The sequence below is a fragment of the Phymastichus coffea genome, unplaced genomic scaffold (genome assembly GCF_024137745.1).
Source record: "Phymastichus coffea isolate CEN01 unplaced genomic scaffold, Cenicafe_Pcof_1.1 PCOF00001, whole genome shotgun sequence".
Lineage (NCBI taxonomy): Eukaryota > Metazoa > Arthropoda > Insecta > Hymenoptera > Eulophidae > Phymastichus > Phymastichus coffea.
In genome coordinates, this window is record NW_026706812.1 from 9,806,345 (window position 1) to 9,832,416 (window position 26,072).

Genomic DNA, 26,072 nt, shown 5'->3' on the forward strand with positions numbered 1-26,072 from the left:
AGTACTACCTACAAGTTCAACGTCGTTTGCGTGAAGCAATCCGAAAAAAACGCCCGGATTTGTGGCAAAACAATTCATGGCTTTTGCACCACGATAATGCGCCTGCTCACACTTCATTGCTTGTTCGTGAATTTTTGGCCAAAAACGAAACTGTAACGATGCCTCAGCCTCCATATTCGCCAGATATGGCTCCATGTGACTTTTTTCTATTTCAAAAAATAAAGAGGACATTAAAAAGCCGTCGTTTTACAAGCATAGATGACATTAAAAGCGAATCGCTGAAAGAGCTAAAAGCTATTACAAAGATCGAGTTTCAAATGTGTTTCGAGGATTGGAAAAAGCGTTGGCATAAGTGTATTGTATCCGAAGGGGACTACTTTGAAGGCGACAACATTAATGTAGATGAATAAATAAATATTTTTTTCATAAAACGAAAATTCTCGTTATTTTTTGAACACACCTCGTATGTAATACAATGCAAATAATATTTAAAAAAAACTGATACTATAACTGTTATTATTAATTTCGAAAAAACAAAATAGTTAATAATTATTTATAATTTATTTTAGTCTCAAATCGTATATTTATAAGCCGTTATTAATTATTTTTATCTTTTTTGTATTTATAATGAAAAGAAAATAATAATTATTACATAAAATTTGTAAGACTTGGAACATATTGTTATGCAACATGAATGTTATTCAAGAAATACATTTATTTTTCGCTATTTATATAAGGTTAGCCCGCATGTGGTTTGGTAAGGGTGTTTTATAAGGGTAGGGGTGAGATAGATTAGAGGTAGGTGGATAAAAGGTATGTGATTGAGCTGGGATAGCTCGCTTATGGTGTAAAATTCAATTATTTCAAGAAATAACAAACGACTAAAGTTGCTTATCCCAGGATTAGGCGGGTTGCCTGCATGTGGTTCGGTAAGGGTGGTTTATTAGTCCAGGCGTTATAGCCCGAAAATGAGTATTTCGCAATGTTGGCTCGGAGTAGGCGGGAACTTTGTGTGTGGGTCGTGCATAGTATGTACAATAACCAAAAAAAATTCGTGGTAATTCGTAGAATGTGTTCATTGTTTAAAGCCCATTAATTTGATGAATTTTTGTGAAATTTCACGTTATTTGCTAATAACTTCGAAGCTATTGATTCTACAGGAGAAAACTTATATACTTTTTTGTTTGTCTTGAAATACCGAACAGAAGTAGCTGTTGCACGAAAAAAACAATCAATTTGTTGGAAAGTTACACGCAAAAAACCAATCAATAATTAATTATAAATAAACTATCGAGAGACGATTATATTTGTATTGTAACGCCTCGTAATTGACATAAATTACTCTCTTCTAACTAGAGAACACGTATGCGAAATCTATACTCGGTAAGTGAAATAGTTTACGACTAATAGCGTTATAAACAAATTAACGAAAGTTCACTCTGTACAAACCTGAGTTGAATTCGTGGTGACAGTGATTTTTTCATAGGTAGATTTCGTTATGATATATGGAAAACCGTTATTACTTGGCAAAAAAATGCAATTTTGCGACTAAGAGAATTTTTTGTTTGATTTTCCTTAGTTGCAAAATGCAATTAACACTGTTTGCAACTTTTATTTTAAACTTGATTACACATGTTGATGGCAAATTCAAAGAGCTTTCATTTAAAAAAAAAAATTTCAATTATCTTGAAAATTGAAAGAGCTACGGCTCGATAAACATTATAACCAGCTATTCAACAATTTTAGTATTTAGCGAGAAACAAAAATTATAACTATGATCGGTAGCTTTTCCAATATCATTACTCCAAAGATCGTATGCACGATGTAAAGGTAAGTTGAAAAAAAAAATTAATTAACATCGGCGGAACACGGATGCTTTCGTTGCGCAGTTGCGTGGCGGCAGGGTGGGGGAAGCTGCTGCGAGTCCGAGCGAAAGTCGACTCGGACGTTCAAATTCAACTGCGCGACTTTAATAACTTATTACTCGGGAACTAGTTGAGATAAATTGATGTTTTTTTTTTAATTTGATACCTCGCAATGTGAGGAATTCGTTCGCGTTTAGGTAAATTGTATAATATTAATGTCCACGTGATGCTAAGACTTTAAATAAATTATATCTAATATATTAATTAACAATTAATAAATGAGTTGACATTTTTGTAACAAAAACATTGTATATCATTTCCCAATTGAATAAAAGTGTGTATTATTCGTATCAACTTCATAATTATTCATGATGATTGCAATATTTTTAATGTATTATTACAATACAAAATTTGTCGATGCATATTTTTTCATAAGCGTATTTAGTACGTGTTTATATGAATATTCAAACCATTCGAACGTTTCAAAAAAATATTCGCCACTTTCTCTTTCGGTTTCGTAAATCTGAAGGACGAACGCAGGTATACAGAAAAGGTTTTGCACATTATGAACCCAAGGCGCCATGACTAGACTGTTTATATGTACAGCTGGCAGTCGTGCCTTGACTTTCAGACAGTGTAGTTCGCAGCTGAGTCGCACGAATAATCTTGACGCTTACAAATCATCCGTAAGTATTGAATTTCTTATTTTAAATAAAATTTTAGATCCAATTTACTTGATGAGATTTTGATAGCCAATCAAATTTTTATTTAATATTTGAATAATAACAAGAAAGCTTAAATGTAACAGTATATTCAAGCGTGTATCTCATGTAATTGACCATGCAACGTTTCAATTTTACAGGCATATCGTGTAATTCAGCAATTGTGATGGCATAGCGTCTGTTTCTATCAACGTACGAAGGACCACGTAATTCTGGAAGTACATTAAGAGGTTTATTATAAATAACATTTATTTCTGCCACTAACATAAAAGTCGCAACTTCGTCGCTTGTTTTCGGCATCTAGTAAATTATTGTATGCCTGCGAATATACTGTGCACCCACAGTATAATATACTATTGGAATTACTTGGCTGAGCCTTGTACAATAACGGTTCTTTCCGGTGCGCCACAAGGGTGCTGTCCCTTCTACCTGTCTAAATGAATTCACGTACCAACTTCATATCCATGCCGTTCTTCTTGTGTAGTAAAATCACTGTCCTCGCTGCCTGTTTCTTTTAAAATGCTGCTAATTTGGCGTACTAAAATTAAATTATTAACGACTCTTTTTTTTTCCAGAGAGAATAAATTTCTTGCGATGGCCGAAGCATGTGAGCCCGAGAATGATTGGACTGTCAAATGCGTTTTATGTGAGAACCCAATTGCGTCCGATGATGAGACATTGACGGTCAAACAGAGAGGCATTCAAACTTTAATAAAGTTAAGTAGAAGAAGAGGTGATTTACACGTTGAAAAATTTCTTTCAACAAAAAGTGAAGTTAAAGTTCACAATAGTTGCCAGAAGTCGTGTAGTTCGAAAGAAAATTTAAAATACATTTCAACTCAAGTCAAAAGCGAAGGTATACCGCAGGCAAAAATTACGACACGTGCTACGATCGCTCATTTTGATTTTCCAAACAATTGTTTATTTTGTGGCAAGAAGTTCTTACAATCGCGAGTACAAGTATCACAAGTATGCAATACTAATTTGAAAAATTCATTGTTAAAAAAATATGGTCAATTAAATACTACAGAAGCAATAACATTTATAAATCGTATGTCGTTAGTCGAATGTTTAGTCAAGGCTAGTGCTGCGTATCACAAAAAGTGTATGAAACATCCTCCATTCACGAAAGTAATTGTAAATTTCTCTGAATCAGCCGAGGTAGACGTAGCAGACTTTGTTTGTAATTACATCTCAATGCAAGATCAAAGTCAATTTTCACTTAAAAGTATAATAAGTACGAACAAAGATATTCAAGAATGGCCTACTTTTCCACACTTGAAGAGCAAATTGCAAGAAAGAGTTGGGTCAGAATTTATCATTCAAATATTAAACGACGATATTATTATCTCAAAATTGAGTTTGGCACGTTCGTTACTCGCGGTTAATTTTACAAGTAATAAACCAAATGACGTTGACGGCGAGAGAACGAGAAAACTTGATGAATGTTCTACAATACTGTTCAATGATATTATGAACATGAAATACGATTTGCTCAATTATCCGGCATAAGATAAGTTTTTGGAAAACAGTCATCGATTTGTTCCCGAATCATTGAGAAGAGTTTTAAAAAATATTATTTCTACTCATAAAACGAAGCCGGACGATTGGAAAGATCTTATAAATTCAATAGCACATTCAATCATTGGAGCAACAAGACCCAAGTCATTCGTATCACCTGTGCTGCTAAATGTTGCAAACGTGCTGCACCACATGTATGGTTCTAAAGAATTAATTTAATTATTGTACGCTAATGGATTTTGCGAGTCCTACGAGGAAGTACGGCGATATTTATCGTCAGTGATCTCGCACAATAGTGACCATGAATATAGCGAAGGCGCATTCACTCAACTCGTTCTAGATAACGCTGATCATAATTCGGAAACTGCTGATGGCAAAAACACGTTGCACGTGTTGGGTCGGATACAAATAACTACACCCAAAAGTGCTGTATCCGATAGTCAGCCAATCGTACGGTTGAGAAATACATTGAGTGCAGAAGAACTTGCAAAATTAGGTCAAATAGATCTTCGAAGTTTTCGTAAGACAAACGACGGTGGCTTCAAGAATATTGAAGTAAAAGATTTAGATGAAATCCATAAAATTTCAAGAGACGTTCGATTATCAAAACAAGATTTTTTTTTGGATGTATGGCCGGAGTATTTCAGAAAATGAACAATATCGGGGTTTTTAACGGATTTATGGAAAAGTTAACTAAAAATGAGCCTTATCAAATAAGCAAGATTAAAATCATGCCATTTATCAATGCCCCAGCAAGTAATCACAATACAATATATACAGCACTTATATAGGCAGAAAAATTACGACAAACGCTTAACCAGGAGTACATGTTTATAACATTCGATTCGCCACTTTTTTGGAAAGCTCAAGAAGTTCTTACACACAGTCGAGCTCAAGCTGTAGATGATCAAAGTCAAAAACAGTTTGACAAAATAATATTGCGATTAGGCGGCTTCCATTTATGGTTTTCATTTACTAGCTCTGTACACTTTATTATGAACGACAGCGGTTTGAGAGAGTTATTTTGCGAGCTCTTCGCCGAGAACTCTTGTGAGAAAGTACTGAATGGAACGGCCTACTCAAGATCAGACAGAGCTCATTTAATGGTACACGCAGTCTTGGGTAAGCTAATAATGGATAGTTGCGATTTTAGCCAACAAGAACAACAAATTATGAATAATGTTTTGGTGAAAGAAGGCCCAGAATTGAATCAATACAGTCGAACCCCGGCACTTCTCGTTGCGGCATTTCTTGTGCCCCCGCACTTCTCGCTGGCTGCGCCGCGGCACTTCTCAAGGGGCAGGGCCGTACACTGTCCCTTGCGTACCAGGGGGTCTCTCTTTCTCTCACGGCCTTATTGGAAGGCTTATTCTTCCCTCTTTATAATTTCAATAGATTTCCGAATATGTATGGATAATCCGACTTCAAACTTTTAGTTTTATGGATACACATACATAATCCGACTTTAAACTTTTAGTTTTATGGATGCAGATAATCCGATTTTAAACTTATGAACCCCTCTCTTTCTCTTACGGCCTCACCGGCAGGCCTCACCTGCCCTCTCTTACTTCTAGAACTAAGATGTGATAATGATCTCGAGATAACCCTCGGCCATCCCCGAATCACAGCCGAAACTGGTAGAGACTGAGACAGCCTTGCGTAAAACGCGGCACTCATTTCACCCAAGCTGTTGCGTGCGGCCCTGGCTAATCGCCACACCGCCAGACGAGCGAAACATTGAGGAGGCATGCCGCATCTAATATGTTGTCATAAAACAACAGGCAGACGCTTGCCACGTCGAATCAACCAGCTTACACTTAATGTTTTCCGAGATATTAATATAATTACTTAATAATTACCCCAACACCTGTCGGTACCTGCTGTGGAAAACATTGGGATTGCCCAGAAGTTTTCCCGGCGCGTCCGACATCTATCGGTCAGATGTATTTTAATTATTCGCGCTTAGCTCTACCTAACCGTCTGCTACATCAGTCTATTTTGACTTTCAAATCTATCCAGTCGTAGGTTTGTTTGTGTCATAGAAAATTTTGTCTCGAAGCATTGCTTAGTTTCCTGTTGATTATATTTACATAGTCAGTCAGTTTGTTGTATACACTATATATATACATGTATACGTATATATTTAAGGATTTGTACATGTTGATTGACTTTTTTGCAGTGAATATTTGAACGGTAAGTGTATTACGTTTTAATAATTTTATAATTTTCCTTTACAAAATAACGCAAGAATGTATTTTTAATTTGATATTTATATTGTATTAACCCGTAAAGTACATATTTTATATATCTGCTAATTAATTTGTTTATCAAAACAAAGTTATAAGTAAATTTTAATTAACAATTTAAAATAAATCAAAATTTAAGAATCTTTCTACACTTATTAAAAAACTTGTAAAAACAAGTATTTGATAGTTTTATAATTTTTATCCAGTTTATTTGCAGTAGAAAAATTCAATTATAAATTGTTTATACATATGTATATATCCTTTAAGGCCCATGCAGAAAATGGATGATGTAGAGACAAATTAATTACGATTTTCATCGTATAATTAAAAATAAATTATATATATTTTTTCTACTTTGGAACTTTCAATTGTTTGAAAAAAATTATTTAAAATGAAAATTTTCATTCGTGAAAAATTGAAACCACCAATCGATTCTATTCAAAATCCAAGACGAAAATCACTATGACGTTTTTTTGTCAGTGTACAATATTTATAAGCAATTGAAATTTATTAAAATTATTGTGATTTTCGACAATTAATTATGCCAATCGATTCTATGGAAAAAAATTATGACGATAAATCAAAATCTGACGTAAAAACATCATAGATATTTTCGCCTTGATTTTTTTCGTAGCTTCGATTGATGCTTTTATTTTTTGAAAATGAAAAATTTTCCACTAAATTCTTTAAATAATTTTTTTATAAACCATTGAAAACTACAAAAGAAAAAATACGTATATTTTATTTTTTTATTATATGTACAATAAATGACGAATTATGTTTCATTTATATATACTATTGTTTACTGTATTATTTATTAACAAAAATTTCTTTTTCAGATTGCCATGTCTAAGTCTTTAACAGCAGCGCAAATCTCCGATATCAAACAGAAACTGTTTGAAAAGCAGTCGATGGCCAGTCTTGCTAAGGAATATAATGTATAATCAAGGACAATCCGGAGAGTGAGGGACATGGACGGCCAGCAGCAGATAGGCCTAGAATCCCCAATCATCAGGAAGCACCAGGTGAACTTGTCGATTAAAGACGAACTGGACATCATCGCCAAGCTTGAGAAAGGACAATCGACGGATGATTTGGCAAAGTTCTATAACGTCGATTCTTCAACTATCAGAAATACCAGATCTTCAAAATCAGATATATTGAAGCGTAGCTTGGCGCTGGAGCAGTTAAAGCAACCATTAGATAGTAAAAGAATTCGTACAGAAGAAAACATCCGTGACACAGCGCTATATTCTTGGTTCGAGGACGAACGTGCTGCTGGAACACCAATCTCGGGTAGTTACCTTCAAGAAAAGGCTTTGGAGCTCCACAAAGCGAAAGGACTCGAAGGCGAATTCAAGGCGAGCAGCGGTTGGCTCGACAATTTCAAGAAGCGCTATGGTATCAGAGAATTATTCATGCAAGGAGAAAAATTGTCTGCTGATAGTATTGGAGCAGAAGACTTCAAAAGTGAAATGAAGAATTGCATCGTAGAAGGAGGCTACTCTTTGGACCAAATGTACAACGCAGATGAAACGGCCTTATACTTCAGATCGCTGCCACGGAAAACTTTAGCTGCAGGCCACGAAAGACAAGGAGCGGGATTTAAAGAGCCAAAGGAACGAGTCACGGTCATGTGCTGCGCCAATGTGACGGGATCGCATAAAATTACGCCTTTAGTCGTCGGGAAATTTGCAAAACCAAGATGTTTCGCTAAGTGTAAAGGAGAAAATATTTTGTTACCAGTGAAGTATACTAGCAGCAAATCAGCCTGGATGAACAAAAAATTGCTCTTTGAATTTGCCATCAACGTGTGTAATCAAAAGTTTAAAATAAAAGTTGCAAACAGTGTTAATTGCATTTTGCAACTAAGGAAATTCAAACAAAAAATTCTCTTAGTCGCAAAATTGCATTTTTTTGCCAAGTAATAACGGTTTTCCATATATCATAACGAAATCTACGTATGAAAAAATCACCGTCACCACGAATTCAACTCAGGTTTGTACAGAGTGAGCTTTCGTTAATTTGTTTATAACGCTATTAGTCGTAAACTATTTCACTTACCGAGTACAGATTTCGCACACGTGTTCTCTAGTTAGAAGAGAGTAATTTATGTCAATTACGAGGCGTTACAATACAAATATAATCGTCTCTCGATAGTTTATTTATAATTAATTATTGATTGGTTTTTTGCGTGTAACTTTCCAACAAATTAATTGTTTTTTTCGTGCAACAGCTACTTCTGTTCGGTATTTCAAGACAAACAAAAAAGTATCCAGGTTTTTTCCTGTAGAATCAATAGCTTCGAAGTTATTAGCAAATAACGTGAAACTTTACAAAAATTCGTCAAATTAACGGGCTTTAAACAATAAACACATTCTACGAATTACCACGAATAGTTTTTGGTTATTGTACATACTATATACGACCCACACACAAAGTTCCAGCCTGCCCCGAGCCAACATTGCGTTCGAGTCTATACCGCCTGGACTATTATGGGGGTTTGGTGAGTTAGAGGCAGGTCGGTTAGTTGAGGTAGCTCGCTCATGCATAGGATTAAATTATTTCAAGAAATAACAAACGACTAAACTTGTTTATCCCAGGGTTAGGTAGATTAACCTGCTGATAGTTTGATGGGGGTGGTTTCTAGGGGGTGAAACATCCCTTAAATATATTTTTTTTAAATCCGGAAACACGTCAATTTAATTTTAGTATTTTCTTATTATCAATGCGATTTTTAAATCACTCGAGCTGATTTACTATATTACATGTCGTAAAACAGTACAAGAAATAGTGTATTTACCCCTATTAAAAAGCGGGTTGCAACCCTTCGGTATAAATGTTATGTCTTTAAAAGCGCCTTTTTATAAGAAATTTTTTAACGTTGAGTTTACTGAAAAATATTCATTTGATGCTGAGAAATATTAAAAAAACTGATTTTAGGGGTTGATTTTCAGAGTGGATTTCATCCCTTAAAAGCCCTTATGGGCCGATAAAAAAAAACGTATCGAATTTTTTTTCAAGTACTATAACATATCTCAAAATCATTCAAATCGTTGAGGTCGGGTTGGGGTGGTTCCCTTGTTAGAGATAAGGTTTTAAGTTAGCTTCTTGTTGAGTTGCGTTAACAAACCCTCACATGCTGAATGTCTAAAGCGAAATCGATGTTCTTTCTTCAAAGATTTTTTGTAATTTGATGAGAGTATCTTTTGGAGAGTAGGAAACATCCTAATTTTTTTCGAAAATCTTTTCGAAAGTCATTCGTTCATTAGTTTTATTGTGTCTTTTTCTGTATTTTTGTGAAATTTTTTGTGAATGTTACATTAAAATTTTACAATTTGTTTTAAAAAATGAAAAATAAAAGTATTCATCTTTGTTTTTCTCTTACTTCGGTATTTTTAAAATAAATCGAGAAGCTTCTCACTCGTTCTCGTTTTAAGAAAAAGAGGTAGAGAAGAGGTTTATTCACCTTTTGAAAATTTCAATGTTTCTAGATAAGCCGAACGTGCTACAAACTCTATTAGAAAAAATTGCATAGGTTCCAAATGCGATGACGCTTTCTTGTACCCCTTACTAGCCTACGCTTGTTAGTTTGTGCTCCCAAGAAAGGCATTCAGGTGTGCAGCTGAAAGTTGTGAATTTGAATGCGTGTCCTATACATTTTTCTTGGTCATAACAACTTTAACATAAAGATAAGAATAATTATATGTTTTCATACATAAACTTTTAATAATATAATCGTATGACTATTAATTTCGTATACTACCAATTTGAGATCAAACCTTTGCTTTTTCAGTAAACTGTTTAGACATGAGAATGCAAAGCAAAAATAAGCTGTCAATATTCATACGTTTGCTTTCCGTACTTAAGATTTAATCCGGATAAATAATCCAGACGTAACTTAAGATTATTAAAATGATATTTTTGACCTTATTATTTAATCGATTTCAGTTTACTAGTTTTTAGAATTGTACAAGTTTTCTATAATATAATATTAATTGTATATCATAGCTGCTGCAGAAAATAATTTTTTTCAATTATAAAAGGACTTTCAATAAAATTTAAGTATTTTATATATGTATCTTTTAGACATATTTTTTTTTTACTTATTAATATTTTGGCTCTACTAAATAATAGTATCTTAAATAAGAAATATGAAAAACACAACACATTTAATTAAAAATTAAGATAATCTAAATATGTAGAAGTAAATAGGCTGTTTAAATTATATCTCCAACAAAAATATTACTACTCCTAACAGTCGTTAATAGCAAAGTGGTAAACTGCTGGTTTAGTAATACGAAGGAAGCGGATTCGATCCTCGGTTAACTTGGTTTTTTTTTATTTTTTAATAATTGTTTTGAATTTAACTTTCGTGAGTTGACCTCGACCTCAATACTTAATATATATATGTATGTAAGTGTGTGGACAGGAAAAGAAATAAAAATGAATAATTTCGAAAGAACAATAAAACAACGTATACGTAACATACTGTCTTGATTCCCTTATGATTTGTTTAAATGATAAATTTTGTAATAATGGAACGAAGGGAAATAGTGATAGATGGAAAATCACTTAATTTTAATTATATTCAACAACGTTTTGTCATCACATTTGCTGACCTCTTCAGGCTTTATTAATAAAAAACACAACAAATTATTGACATAGAGTTTTCACAAGTAATTTTAAAAGTATATAAATATTTTGAAGTTTGATAAAATTTTGAATTTTAACTCATAACATACAATTCATCAAAAAGTTAATATAGTTTCAAATTTAGTTGACTGAGTGTTTTTACTTGCTGATAAAAAATTTTATTCCAACAATTTAAAAATTATTACTAATATTCTGAAGAAGAATAATTATCCAGTTTTATTTATCAAAAAACATATACAAAAAGGTATCAATAAATACAAAAAAGTTAATAATAATTCTAAAAAATTAAAAAATCAAAAATTACCTACAGTCGCTATTCCTAATAATTGCATCATCTTCAAAAAATGTTCATCTGTGTTAAAAAAACATAACATTATGCCTATCCCGTTATTACAAAAACCATTACAAGAGTTTGTCCGTTTAGGAAAAGACAAATCTGATTTATTAGACAACAATGGTATTGTCTACAGTTTTAACTGCAAACAATGTTCAGCGGTCTACATAGGTGAAAGTAAACGTTCATTAAAAATTAGATTAAACCAACACAAAAAAAAACATTGATACAGTAGTAGCTACACATAGAAGAACGTTCTCACACGAATTTGACTGGAAAAAAGCTAAGATATTGGATTATGAAAAGAATTATAAGAAACGAAGAATATCCGAAATGTTACACATTGGCTTACATAAAAATACGTTAAATAGAAAAGAGGATATACAATAACTTAGTCACACCTATAAGCCTTTATTAAGATCGATGAGGAAGAGACAATAGATGGAGAGTATATATATGAGTTGAAATACTTGATTTCTCACTTTAATTTTGACTGTGCTACGATTTATTCGTTTTAGCCTATAATAATTTAACTACGAGATAAATCAGGTATACACATATACTTACAATTATATACTTTTAAAATTACTTGTGAAAACTCTATTGTTAATAATTTGTTGTATTTTTTTATTAATAAAGCCTGAAAGGTCAGCAAATGTGCTAATGAAACGTTGCTGAATGTAATTAAAATTAAGTGATTTTCCATCTATCACTATTTCCCTTCGTTCCATCATTACAAAATTTATCATTAAAACAACGTATATTTAACACGAAGAAAGATAGGCATAAAAAACCTGCAGTCTGTGAGTGTAAACTAAACTTATAATTAATCAAACTTAAACTAAAACACTTACAACACAGTGACATATAGACGCATACTTGACACAATGAAGCTGAGCAGTAATCCAGCAGGGTGTAGCCCTGTGAAAAGGAAGAGGGTACAGTCCTCAGACAATACACTAACCACTTACACAATACACGTATGCACATTCGCATGTAAAAATTAACAAATTAATTAAATAGTAGCGCGTTAAACTAAGGACCAATTTAAATATAAAAATGAGAACACATTAAAACAATATCGAACAATCAGTGTTGAGACAGTGTAATTTTATTCGTAATGGTTAAGTAGCGAATAAGTGTCAAGAGAGACGAGACATAGCGCAAGCTAAGTATCTCGAACGGTGACTCCGGGGAGAGGGTAGAAACCCATCTATATTAGCTAGCGACCAATGAAATCACTCTCATCCGGAACTAGCGCCGTTGACATTGTAACCCCTCTTTCGGGCTATTTCACACCTGGACTTTACGGCAATTAGGCTGTTGATTCTTAGGCCAATCAATAAAAACCGCAACAAAACTATATAGGTTTTGATAATACGGGTTGCAACCCTTAGGTTTAATAGGGGTAAAACTGTATTTTGTTGTATTTTTTTCGTGTAAAATTTTACAGAACTGTTACAAAAATATAAAAAAATGTTTTTCAAATACAAAATGACAAAATAGGTGACCAGGTTCGGTGTTTTCGCATAATCTTTTGTTACAGGGATGAACTACCCCTAAACCCTATTATAAAACAATATAGATAAATAATACAATAAACGAATCCTCGATTTTGATAAAATTATGGTATGTTACAGAGCACTGAAAAGTAGGGAATACGTATCTTTAATCAGCTAATATTCAATTAATTTTCAATAACTTTTGTGAACTTTCACAATTAGTTTTATTTATTCTTTAAATGATGAACAATAATGTCTTAAAAAAAATGTTTGAAGCATAAAGATTTTTTACACCAAGCACACCGAACTATTGCAATATTACTGCAGCCTTCAATCTCGCAATGCGTTTTGCAAGAATCGCCAAAGCTGAAGTCAACAGAGTTCTCAAATTTTCCAGGGTTTACATCAAGATAACCACTTTTGTACTAAGAATATTTAATAAGATTTTCATATCTTAGCGATGAAAATTGGTTGTGGACTAGAGATTGCAGTTTAATAATATTATTACGTTTATACAATTGCATATCATAATCCATTAAAATTACTTTAAAATTACTTTCTCTGAAAAATGTTTAACATAATTTTTCCAAATGCGAAAGCCAAATACGTCTAAAGATTGAATTTTTCCTGTAGTTCCTCTAGGAATTTTTTTTATATTTACTTCTTTATTAACAGGTGTAACTTCTTCTACTATTTTAGGACAATGCCCACTGCAAGATTCTAATAATAATATACTTTTAGGACCAATTTTTGGAAAATATATTTTTTCTAACCAAATTTTAAAATGATCTGAAAAAATTATGTTTTTTAATGTTGTTGTATAGTTTGCGGGTATTCTCGTTAAAATTTTACTTTCGGTAAATAAATATTGATAAATACCTGAAGTCAGTTTTCCAGATTTTGATGCTTCAACATGTACATTTTTAGGTCAAAATAAATTAGATTCAACAACTGGTCCAAACTGGCCACTTTTTTCTTTTAAAACTAGGAAAAGTGGTGAAAGTAATTCTCCATGACCTGATATTAGAGGCTGTATTGTATAACTATGTTTGTAGACGAAACTGATGGTACAACACACTGCACTTGTTTTTCTCCTTTAACAGCTAATGTTCTACCAGAATGTGTCTCTAACTGGAATCCACTTTGATCAGAGTTGAATACATTTTCCATTCCTACCTCTTCTGCACATTATTTAACATCAGTTACAAATTCATTTGCATGTTTTTCTAACTCTGCGGCACTTTATAAAGTTTTCCTGGTTACGAATTTATTAATTTTTCTTGATACTATTCTGTATTCTGTATTTCTTGAAACGATTAAGCCAGTGATTTGAAGCTTTAAATCTAATATCTTCATAGCCTATCTTCTTTTGAGCTTGTATTGCCCATTTACGTAATTCTGAATCATGAACAACCAATCCCGCTTCAATTGAAGCTTGAAAATTTTCCAATGTAAATCGACATATTCTAGATATTTTCTCTCTATATGTCCCTCTTTTATTTAAAGCGTCAACCCAACGTCGCAACTGCCTTATAGAACTTACTTTCTTAAACTTTTTGTTTCACTGATTCAAGACTCAAATTTTTTTTGTTTACTGCTTTTCCAGTATTCCACTGCTTTTAATTTATGATCATACGATATATCTTCTTCATATTTAGTACATTCATTTGTTGGTGAAAAAGGACGATCTGGAAAGTGATGCAAGATTTCATCTTCAACAATATCAGCTTCCATATATTTAAGGCCGATTCCATCTCAAATCATACGGAGCTCCATGGGCACCCATGAGCAAACCACACCAAACTATTTTTTTGAGATTCTATGATGAAAATAAAGCGACACGTATTTTTTTTTTGCCTTAGACGCATATTTGATTTAATATTGAATTTTGAAAATTCACTTCTAAAATTCAAAGTTAAAAAAAAATTTTGAGAGTTGGATTTCGACTTTCTACTGCTCGGTCATTATTAGTCCAAATCGGATGAAACTTTTTTCATATTGTAGCAAAATTGAAGGCCTTCAAATGTACGTGATCAAAAATGTGCATAAATGCATTTTTCAGAAGATTATGCACTTTTGCATAAAAATTGCATCCTGTAAAAATACCGATTTATCTCAAAAAGGCCATATTTTTTTTGGCCCATTTTTTTTTGTAGATTCGTTGTACCATCGTGTTCAAACGTATACCAGTCCGGTTTCCGGTTTTTGCTTTTTTATGGAGAAAAAAAATTAAAAAAAAAATTTTTTCTTCCGTGTCGAAAATTTGAATAATCTACGTAAATGTATGTTACTTCTATAAAAAAAAACTGTAAATCATTGAACGCTCATGTTTACAAACACTGCCGCATTCTTTGAGTACGCGAGTACTATCCACATACGCATATCTGGAATTTGACGACAGTAGAAGCTTGGCTTTCTTGTAGTTATCATGTCTACTCTCGAAAATTATTCTGCAAAGAGACTGAAATGCCCCGATTATTTTCAAGTTCACAAAAAGTGCGTGTATCAAAGTAGAACATTGAACTTTCAAGTTGCGGGTGATTACGCAGGATTTTTGCAAACAAAGTTTGCATATGAAAGTATAACTGCTAACAGTAGTGTATGTAGTAATTGCTACAAGCGTATTTACAGAGCTCATAATGATAGTGTAGATCATAATGATACGGTTGAGATCCCCGATTCGGTGGAAGTGAATGTGATTAACGTTGGTGGTGATAGTGAGTTTGAACTGGATTCTTCTGTACATGTTGATGAATTCAATAATGCAGTTATTTCAAAATTGGAAAATCCAGTATCGCCTTTGCGAAAAAAAGGAAATCTTTCCCACATGAACATCGAAACATATATTCTTAAAAAAAAAGACAATTCGTGTCATCGTTTACTAAAGCTACGAGCCGGAAGTTAAGAAAAATATATGATACACCACTTGAGGAAGAGCAAAGCTATTTGGGTCATATGTCCAAAGAATTAAAGGATAACGTAGCTAAAGCCTTTGATAGTTGTCGGAATATTTCAGACAAGATCAAGCTCTTGACCATTATAGCTCCTATATTATCTAAATGCCAAATCTTATCTTTGTTTCCACAAGTTACGGCTTACATGGTTGATAAAGCAAGAAAAATTTCTTCAAATGAAGGTAACTTTATTTTTAAAATATTCAAAATTAGATATATTTGAAAATAATCGGGGCATTTCAGTCTCTTTGCAGAATAATTTTCGAGAGTAGACATGATAACTACAAGAAAGCCAAGGTTCTACTGTCGTCAAATTCCAGATATGCGTATGTGGATAGTACTCGCGTACTCAAAGAATGCGGCACTATTTGTAAACATGAGCGTTCAATGATTTACAGTTTTTTTTATAGAAGTAACATACATTTACGTAGATTATTCAAATTTTCGACACGGAAGAAAAAATTTTTTTTTTAATTTTTTTTCTCCATAAAAAAGCAAAAACCGGAAACCGGACTGGTATACGTTTGAACACGATGGTACAACGAATCTCCAAAAAAAAAATGGGCCAAAAAAAAGATGGCAGTAGAAAGTCGAAATACAACTCTCAAAATTTTTTTTTAACTTTGAATTTTAGAAGTGAATTTTCAAAATTCAATATTAAATCAAATATGCGTCTAAGGCAAAAAAAAAATACGTGTCGCTTTATTTTCATCATAGAATCTCCAAAAAATAGTTTGGTGTGGTTTGCTCATGGGTGCCCATGGAGCTCCGTATGATTTGAGATGGAATCGGCCTTAAATGGTTCTTGGAAATCTAACGTTTCATCCTTTATTATTTCCACTTCATTAAAATCATTCATTGCATCTAATAAAATCGTTTCAATTTTATTTGCGACCTCAATTTCTTTAAAGTTAACTTGACTTTCGGGAAAATTTAAAGATTGAAAAGTCGTAAGAACAACATTGATCGCGTTTATTAGATTTATATTCATATTGAACACTATAAAATTAATTAATTACTTTGTGACGGCGGGCCATATATGATTAAAATTTTTTAATTTCACAAAAATAATTTTTCTAAGACCAACGGCAGAGTTGAACCCGCTTCCCATGAGCTGTGGGAACCGAGCCGAGTGTCGCAGGGAAATTCTTCTTGATAGTCTCCAAGCAATAGAATCTATAGTCTAAATTTTTTCAATACGCTATTCTATCCTTCGTACCTTCGCACTTACATATGAAGTGCATGCAGCCTCCGAAAACGTGAGCGCTCAGATACCGATGAGAGAAGAGGGCCATAAAACTGCAATCTGTTTCCCGTTCTAATTTTTCCCACCGAATTCTTCTCTTTTAAGAAGACAACAAAATTTTTTACCATTCAAAGAGAATGAAATATAAATATTGAAATTATAAAAATTAACCTTTCACCTTCTATTATAAATAATTATTTATGGCTCTCCTCATTCTTTTATCGGCTCACCATTTTCAAACATCAAAATATACAATTTAAGTTAAATAATAGAATCATAAGCAACAATAGTCTATTGTAACTAATAACGTAACAATAAGTTCAGACAAATACACAAATATTATAAATTCGTTTATAATAATTAATCATAGAATTTTTACATTTTTAGTATTATTTCAACTTGTAATTGATTCCCTAGTATTAAGTGATAATGTAAAATTACAATTATGTACTCTGATTAACATTCGTTTGCGTTGATTAATTAAAAATAATAGCATCACTCTTGCTCTCAAAAATGAAACTCTAGATTTTAGTTTTGGTAATGATTGTAATGAGCGTTGTGAAGTTCCTGGTTGCTCTAACTCAGAAATTGTAAGATGCTCTTGGTGTAAGAAATCATTATGCTTGAAACATTTTTTTAATTATTATCATTATTGCCAGGATTATAAAAAGTAACATTAAAACTCGAAACTATTGAAATATTAAATTTAAAATTTTTTTGTACTTTGAATCATTAATTTTTTATTACTTTTGAAAGTCCCATAGAAAAAGAATAAAATCATAGAGATACGACAATATCTCCTGTGGGGCTGGTACACCCCTTATTATAGGTTATTTTTATTAAGGTGAGAACAGTCGATTTCGTATTTGAATATTGTGCATACTGCCAAAATTTTTTTCGTCAAACTCAAGAAACTAGTATTTTCATATGGAAAAGGGTGTCATTTTTTTATTGAAAAATAGGGGTTGATACATTAGTGGGGTGAAGAATTCTAATTCAATACCAAGGATGTGAACTAATATTATTACACGTTTTACGCCACTGAATAGTCCTAGGGTATTTTCAAGTAATGAAAAAATAATACTTGAGATTGAGTTTTAGGGATGAATTCATTTGTAAGGGCTGATTTCAGAAAATTTCAAACTACATCAACTACTTAACAATTTTAATAGTATCCAAGAGATTTACACCATGATATCGTAATGGAATAATGAAATATAATAGTATAAATGTTAGGGGTAGCTCACCCCCTCAAGGGATTTTTTTTTGAAAATGCCGGAACAGGTCAACTTTATTTTTGATTATTGTGCATAAAACAATTAATTTTGTCAAGATTTAACAGATTTTGGAATGTGTATAGTGAAAAAAATGGTCATCAAATATAGTTTTTCATTAATAAAAAACGGGGGTTACGAGTCTGATGACTAAAAACAATGCATAAATATGTGCCTTTCAATAACAAGTGTTACCCACTTTGTTTCAGTAAAAAATTACGAATTGTATTCGAGAAATTAAAAAAAATTTGTTTTTAGGGGTGAACTTCAAGGGTGGGTTTCACCCCTTAAATAGGCTTATGGGCACGTATAAAAAAATACGCGTCGAATATTTTTTGATGTTCTACAACATATCACAATTTCAAGAAAATCGGTGAGGTACACCTCGGGTACCTTCCTTGTTAGTTAAATTTGATGCGCTGATCCTGAATTTCATGTTGTTATAACTCTCAAATCGATTATTATGTGTGTTCTAATAGACACACATGTCGTTAGTGTCTTTCTAGCAAACGAGCGACACTATAACTCGATGTGGTGTATTGCTGCATACATGAGGCCCCGCTCACTTAACACTCGCTAGTTAATTATTAAATATATTTTAACGTATAAGTATATTTATGGAAAAAATCAAATAACTGGAATATATATGTATATAGGGGTTCTTTATAAAGTTCGAATTAAAGCTTACTCGGGAATTTTAGCAGCTTGGAACCGAGCTTGTCCAAATATCGTAGACGTACGATTTATCCCGTACACATGCATATCATGTTATCCGGGGACGTGCTTAATTTTTAAATACTTAGTCAGCGTAGGCTATAATGCTATGTAATTGAGAAGATCGCGTTACACTGGCGCGACCGGTATTTATGATAATAAATGGAAAGAGTCGCGAAAGCAAAATACCAAAGTCAAAATAATTAAAAATTTAACGAACGCATACACGTCTACATATATATATATATGTAGTTATACACAAAATGAATATGCGGAAATTTGCTAAATGGTAATTAATCCAAATATTATTATTATTATAGAAAAATAGGTAAGAAGAAAATAAGTTTACACTAATAAACCTTGAGTTACTTACTTGTTAGAAGTTTATTTATTATTATTATTAGTAGGCTTGTCCTCAAAATTATATAGTTATATAATTGTGTATATTGTCAAAATATTCGTCCAAGAAATATAATCCTTTTATTTATTTTTTTTTTTTGGTCCTTATAATAACTGTTATCCTTATACAAGTAATTATGCTGTAATCGATCTGAACGTACGCCGTATACGTATATATATATATATATATATATATATATATATATATATATATATATGTGTGTGTATTTTATAATAATGCGTTAATAGCTGATAGCAAGGATATGAATATACTGATGTGATGAATTTAACAATAAATAAAAACTGATTGACAAAAAAAACTGAGATCAAAACTATATGAAAGCAACTGAATAAAACTGTATGTAAATCTGAACGGAATACGACTGCTCGTGATTAGCTCTGGCGCTAGACTGCCTTTGTCAGGCGTGGGCGATACAGTCATCCCACGCGAGAGTGTTACTACGCCGTCACCGCATTACTACGCGGCCGCCGAACCGCCTACGCGTGCTTAACGTGTACAATTAATACGCGCGGCGCGATTATACATAATACTAATACACATAAAGTTTTACATTACATATATCAGGATTAAGTGAATTTTAAAAGTTGTCACTTAACATCCTCCCCCCCTTAGAATGATTACCGTCCTCGGGAATTATATGTCCAATGAGAATGAATAAACATGAATGATTAAGGATGACGAAAACGGGTAATATATGTACTATTAAAATGGTTACTATTCATGTTATATTATTATTTATTATTATATTTTTTTTTATAAAGGTAGGAGAAAAGAAGAGAAAAAAAAAGGTTTCTAAGGATTGATAAAGTTAAAGGTTGGTAGCGTTTATGGGCATCGCTGCCAACTCGTCCAAAATGTTTTCTAGGATGGTGGTGAATACTAAGTTTTGTCCCACAGATTCTTCGGACTGTTCTGGTTCCACCCAGTCCTCATATTGACATTGACGTAGATGGAGGTGGAAGCTTCGTTTTTCGAAGGACTTGTCACATATCCAGTGTTTCTTCCAATCCTTACCTATTTGCTTGTTGCATAGGTTTTTATGGGCTTCGAAATCCCTCTTCATGACAATGCCTTTGCATTGTGCATGAAAGACGTACTGATTCTTGTTGTGTAGAGACAATCCTCTCCAGTTCGTTCAATTTGGCCCCATATACCCTATGGTATAGTCGGACAGCCTCAGCAGCAGAACCTTTGGACACAAATCGCACACTGCAGGTCAAATGGAAGTGCGAACCATATGTCGTGATAGGTGTGAAATACATATAGTCCAGAGTCCCACAGAGTGCCAAGTCTTTGAATACTTGTTCCCGCGAACAGTACATCGGGATTCGGAGGAATACCCGATGTCCAAATTCGTTTTCTCTGATCACAACTCTGGGAGAGTTGGGATTTAAGGACTGGATACTATCATTCAGGTAGTTTTTTAAGGCCAAATGATAGTCCGCGTGGGCGCAGTAGCGTATACGTAGGGACTTGTGTCCATCCAGTCGAGACTCTAATTGATGCAGTTGTTCGATAGGCCCATAAGTTAGAAGGTTTTGGACTACATCAAATTCCGCGGTAGTCCAAGGGAAAGTAATCACTAAGGTGTTTTCTTCTTGATGGTAGGGTGCTACTGTGACCCCTTTCGTTAAGGCGTTCATCCTATTGGGCGTTGACATGATTATGTCCTGTAAGATTATGTCCATTTATAAGAAAATAATAGTAGGATAAGGATATACAAGAGAGAGACATTAGTAAGAGTTTTAAAGAGAGTATATGAATGAATGAAGTTGTGAGTGATAAAGACAGTCTGTGAAGTCCGATTATATGATTATTGTCCTTTTACCCGTTTTACATACTAAAATTTAAGGTAAAATAATACAGGTTTTGATAAATAAAAATGTTCGTAACATTACGAAGCTATATAAAATTGCATATATAAAATAGTTCATGTAAGAGAGGAGTAAAAAAAAATAAAAAAAATAATAAAAAAAATATTTTCTTATGACGTAGCTGTATCTTCTAAGTATTTCTCATCTTCCGAGTTGACCTCAGTCTTGATTTCTCCGTCAGTCATTTCCAAGTCTTGTTCGATGACCGTTCTTTCTGGACGGTCATATTCTGAATTTGGTTTCTTCCTGTATATTTCAGTAACGTCCATTCCATGTCCTATTCGTGATTCGGTCAATGTATTAGAGGAGCCGGCGGCTCCGGTGTTTGTTATTTGTACCAATAGATTTGGCATGTATCTAGGTTTTTCCGACAGTCGTTCGAGTGAGTTCGATGTACGCCGTTTTTTGCTAACTTCACGTTGTTCGTTGTTAAATGCAGAATTATTTTTGTTCAACCACAATGTCCTCTGATATTGCCACTTGCAAGTATAGAAGTGTTCATCTTCTCGTTTTGCATCGACATAATCGTCACATAACCAGCATAATACGGTTCGCTTCGCCTCTTGTTCACGGTCTTTAGCATATTGCGCACCATACTCAGGGTTACTGAGTTGTAAAGCTCTAGTTGCATCCTTCTCATCACGGTATTGTACATACCCCAATGAAAGTCGTCCTCTATTGTCCCTTACTACTCTATGATATAGTAGTCGTCCAAATTCGGCAAAATGTTCGAAAAATTCAATTTCCCTATTTTGTTCCGGGACTGTCCAAGGTAGTCTACAAAATAATCTTTTCTTATTAACGGGTGTCTTTGGTTTTATTATTATACTCTTGTATATTCGAGATCTCAAGTCAGCTGAATATACGGCTTCCTTTCGGGAGGTTCCGGTAATGCCTTGCGCCAGCTTTCTAGCCTTTTCAGCCTGTTTGGTGTCTTGGTATCGGCACAGAGCCAATTTTGTATCCGGTCCTGATATACTTTCTATGGAGTGGAATTCTATAATCGTCCCTACAGATTCCAATTTTATGAGTAAGTCGCTCAATTTTATGTCGGTCGAATACAAGAATCTAATGCCTCTTGGATCTTCAATACTCAAAGCAAGCTGATTATTCATTATGTCCAAGAAGAAAGCTAGGGCTAAAAAAAAATATACGGGTCCGTCCATACTGTTTCCATACACGAGATAAAGTCCGGTACTAATGGTCCCAATTGTGTTAGTCAGTAGTTTAGATTGTTACAGGGCTTTGTTTCGGAAGTCCCGATTTCGTCTCTTGGTTGGTTAAGGAAAAGGGAATTTCGGGGTCGGGTAACATATTAGTAAGATCATGTCGAGTGACGTTAGTTGTTTCTGGCGTATTGGTGAAGGTAATCATAGTAGCAGGGTTCTGTTTTATGTCCAATTCATTAGTTTTCTTAGTATTGTTAGTACACGTTTCCCATTTCTTTGTTTTGCAACATTTATAAGCTAGCAAGAGTGTAGCAGTTAGGAATATAATTCCATTCACTCCCAACCCTCCGTAGATTAGATTCGAATGATAGGACGTAACACGTTTATGCTCGCCTACTATTTCCATTTTGTCCATTATTTCGGTTAATGTTCTTTCTTTATTTTTCCAACCGACCAATTGAGGTGCCCATTTTATCGTTTCTTGTCGTTTAGATGATGTTATTTGGAGGTTATTGGGGGATTCGTTTAGTATAGGGTAAAGGAAGGATACATTGAGGGTGAGGTCCGGTTTGTAGATATATTGCTCTGTAGCACTTCTATCTATTTCGGTCATTAATGTTGCGTCAGTTGTGTGTCCTATACACCCTGGCGCTAATCTAATAATACCAATGCCCTCCAGACGGACAGGTTCATCTTTATGACCCGGACAACTGATACGTAAGTTGTCGGGTTTTATCGCTGAAAACAACCAGGATCCGTCAGATTCGATGTAATTCCACTGCGTCGTTCGTTGTGTCCTAATTACCAAGTCACAATTATAGATTTCCTTTTGCGACGGTTGTAATAGCATTCGGACTTCACAATCCTGGTTGAGGTTAATGTCCAGTAGCGGCGCCTTGGTCGGGAAAATAAATGCATAATGTGTACTTATACATTTTTTTAGATTGGTATAATCCAGACGCATATATTGTTTTAGGTCATTGTTCAGGGCCAGGTATGGGTATTTGTATCTTATATAGGCTGAATTTCCTGTAGACGTGTATGGTTGTGGGACTAATATGGAATGCAACCTGTAAAGGTTATATGAATTTCTGTCCACTAAGGGCAGATGCAAAACTATGAATGTCCGTCCTGATTTGTGAATTGCATCTACCTTAGAAATTTTTACAATCTCTTCCATTCTTAAATATTCTGAAGGTATCGGAAAATCCAAGTCATGATATGCGTGATTGATATCAGAGGTTATTTGATGTAGTACGTCGGCGGTAAGCAGGTCTGGATGTGTCCTACCCTCTCTGACATTATGTAATATGTCCAATAGTCTTCTGGATTCATCAATACAATGATCTAAACGCGCCTCTAGTGCTCTTCCGTAAGAATACAAGAGCATAATGTAGTCCCATTGTTTCCAGTCGTCCTCCATTTTATTTAGTACATCCGTAACTTGCGATTCTAGGCGTGTTATAATTTCGCTATGTTTGTCCATCATAGTATATAATTTGTCCATGCCGGTTAATATTACATGAGTTTTCTTTTCTACTAGATTTGCCATAGTTTTCTGGTCTGCAAATAGCCGATCTATATTTTTATTTATCTCATTAGTTTCGTCTTCTGTTACTAGTCCAAATAAGCTATGGCTAAGCGTACCAATGCCTCCAAAAGGCGTTAGACGTTTAGTTCTTATACTATGTGGGCTCCTTATTTTGGGCGGAGCAATACTGTCCATTGTTTTAAAAACATGAATGACGTCCTTGTGCAAACTATTTAAAGTTTTCATTTTTAGGTCCAGTACTTGTTCTCCCAACGTATTGGCACAGGTCGCCATGTGTAGATGAATAACACATTTGTCATAAAATGAGCGGAAATCTACCGATTGTCGCGACTGTGTTACTAAATAAGCGATATCGAGAGCTATATAAACTTTCCAATCAGCTCTTTTCATTTTAACCTGACTCAATTGTTCATAGTACAGTCCAGGATTATTGTCTAATTTTTCTATTGTATATGTTTCCTGTCCTTTTGTCCATAAGAAAGGTAGAAATAGCAACGACAGTAGATAGAATTGAATACACATATCGGTTAGTGCAAAAGAGGAGGAAAAAAAAAATATAGTAGGATAGTCCTGAAAATAGATGTAATCACATGTAAAGAACAAAAATACAGATTCGTCATAGAAGGGGAAAAGTAAAAAAAAATAAATAGGAGCAAAAAGAAGAGAAGAAAGGAGTTTCAACATGTATAATAGTGCAACTAATAGTGATTAATAAATACATAATAAAATTAAAACAAAATATATATACTATAGTTTTAACTTAAGCTTGTCTACATGCTTTCTAATTCTTTTACCATTTAGCAACTCCAAAATAACATTTTTGTGTCCTAGTATTTCAATAATTTTAAGAGGGTTCTTATAGTAACTATCTGCCTTGCCTACGCGGGGCTCGTTTAAGACCCAGGCATAATCGCCTTTCTTACCCTTAAACATGTTTATTTTACTGTCGTATCGTTTTTTAGATCGTACTTTCGCAGTTATTTGGTTCGTACCGGCAGCTAATTTTAGTTCCGATAATCTATTAACGAGGTCTATTAAGTACTGATTATAAGTACGCAGTTTTTCTTCCCGCGGTATCATCATTGGGAATCGGGCTATTCGTCCGTATACAAGTTCATGAGGCGTATAGCCCGTTGCAGCATGAACGCTGGTGTTATAAGTAAAGACTGCGAATGGAACCAACCTGTCCCAATCATCGAAGTTTTCTGAATAAGTCCTCATAAAGTCCATAAGAGGGGCATGGCTACGTTCCAATGACCCGTTCGTTTGAGGCCTATATGCGGACGTAGTAAGGTGATTTACCTTAAAGAGGTGTAACAAAGATTCAACTATATCCGACAAGAAGCTCGTCCCTCGATCTGAAAGAATAGCCCTAGGGGCTCCGAATTGACATATCAGATGTCTAGCGAGTGCGTCGGCTATAGTAGTCGCCTTTAAATCCTTTATGGGTACAATGATTACGTATTTCGTTAGGTGGCATTGCATTGTTAATAAATGACAATTACCACGAGGTGTCGTCCTCAGCTTGCCTACCGTGTCTATTGAGACCTTCTCAAAAGCTTCTATAGGAGTATCGGTGACAATCATCGGTTCATGGGTTTTATGTCTGTCTATTTTCTTTTCTAGACATTTCGGACATTTCCTAACATAGTCCAGTACATCATTTCTCATGCCCTGCCAGTAATATCGGGCCCTTATTTTCTGATAAGTTTGGTTTACTCCCTTATGACCTCCTATTAAACTATCATGTAACGTTTTAATGATATTTGTTCTCTCTTCTTTGGGAGGCAAAGTCGTTTTCCCGTAACATACAGTAACTGTTATCGGACTACCTTCAAAGGCTCCGATCAATAGTTCCATTAACAAACCTGGTCCCAAATCATCTGCGTAATCACCTTTCCTAGATATGCGGAATCTATTAACCTTATCACGAATTAAGAGCTTCTTTAAATTCGCCAATCCGACCTTTATAGTTTCTACGCTCGTTGAGTTATAATATTTGTCCTTTACCACTACGGAATA

At 33.9% G+C, this 26,072-nt stretch overlaps 2 protein-coding genes across 5 annotated transcripts in view; one reads left to right on the top strand and one right to left on the bottom strand.

Moving 5' to 3' along the window:
• Positions 1-26,072, bottom strand: part of LOC131675342 (L-aminoadipate-semialdehyde dehydrogenase-phosphopantetheinyl transferase) — a 64,204-nt gene that overhangs the window by 16,703 nt on the left and 21,429 nt on the right. The window lies entirely within an intron of this gene.
• LOC131663939 (jerky protein homolog-like) lies at positions 7,326-8,282 on the top strand. The gene has a single exon (XM_058934769.1). It carries the CDS (start codon positions 7,326-7,328, stop codon positions 8,280-8,282), a length of 957 nt encoding a protein of 318 aa, XP_058790752.1.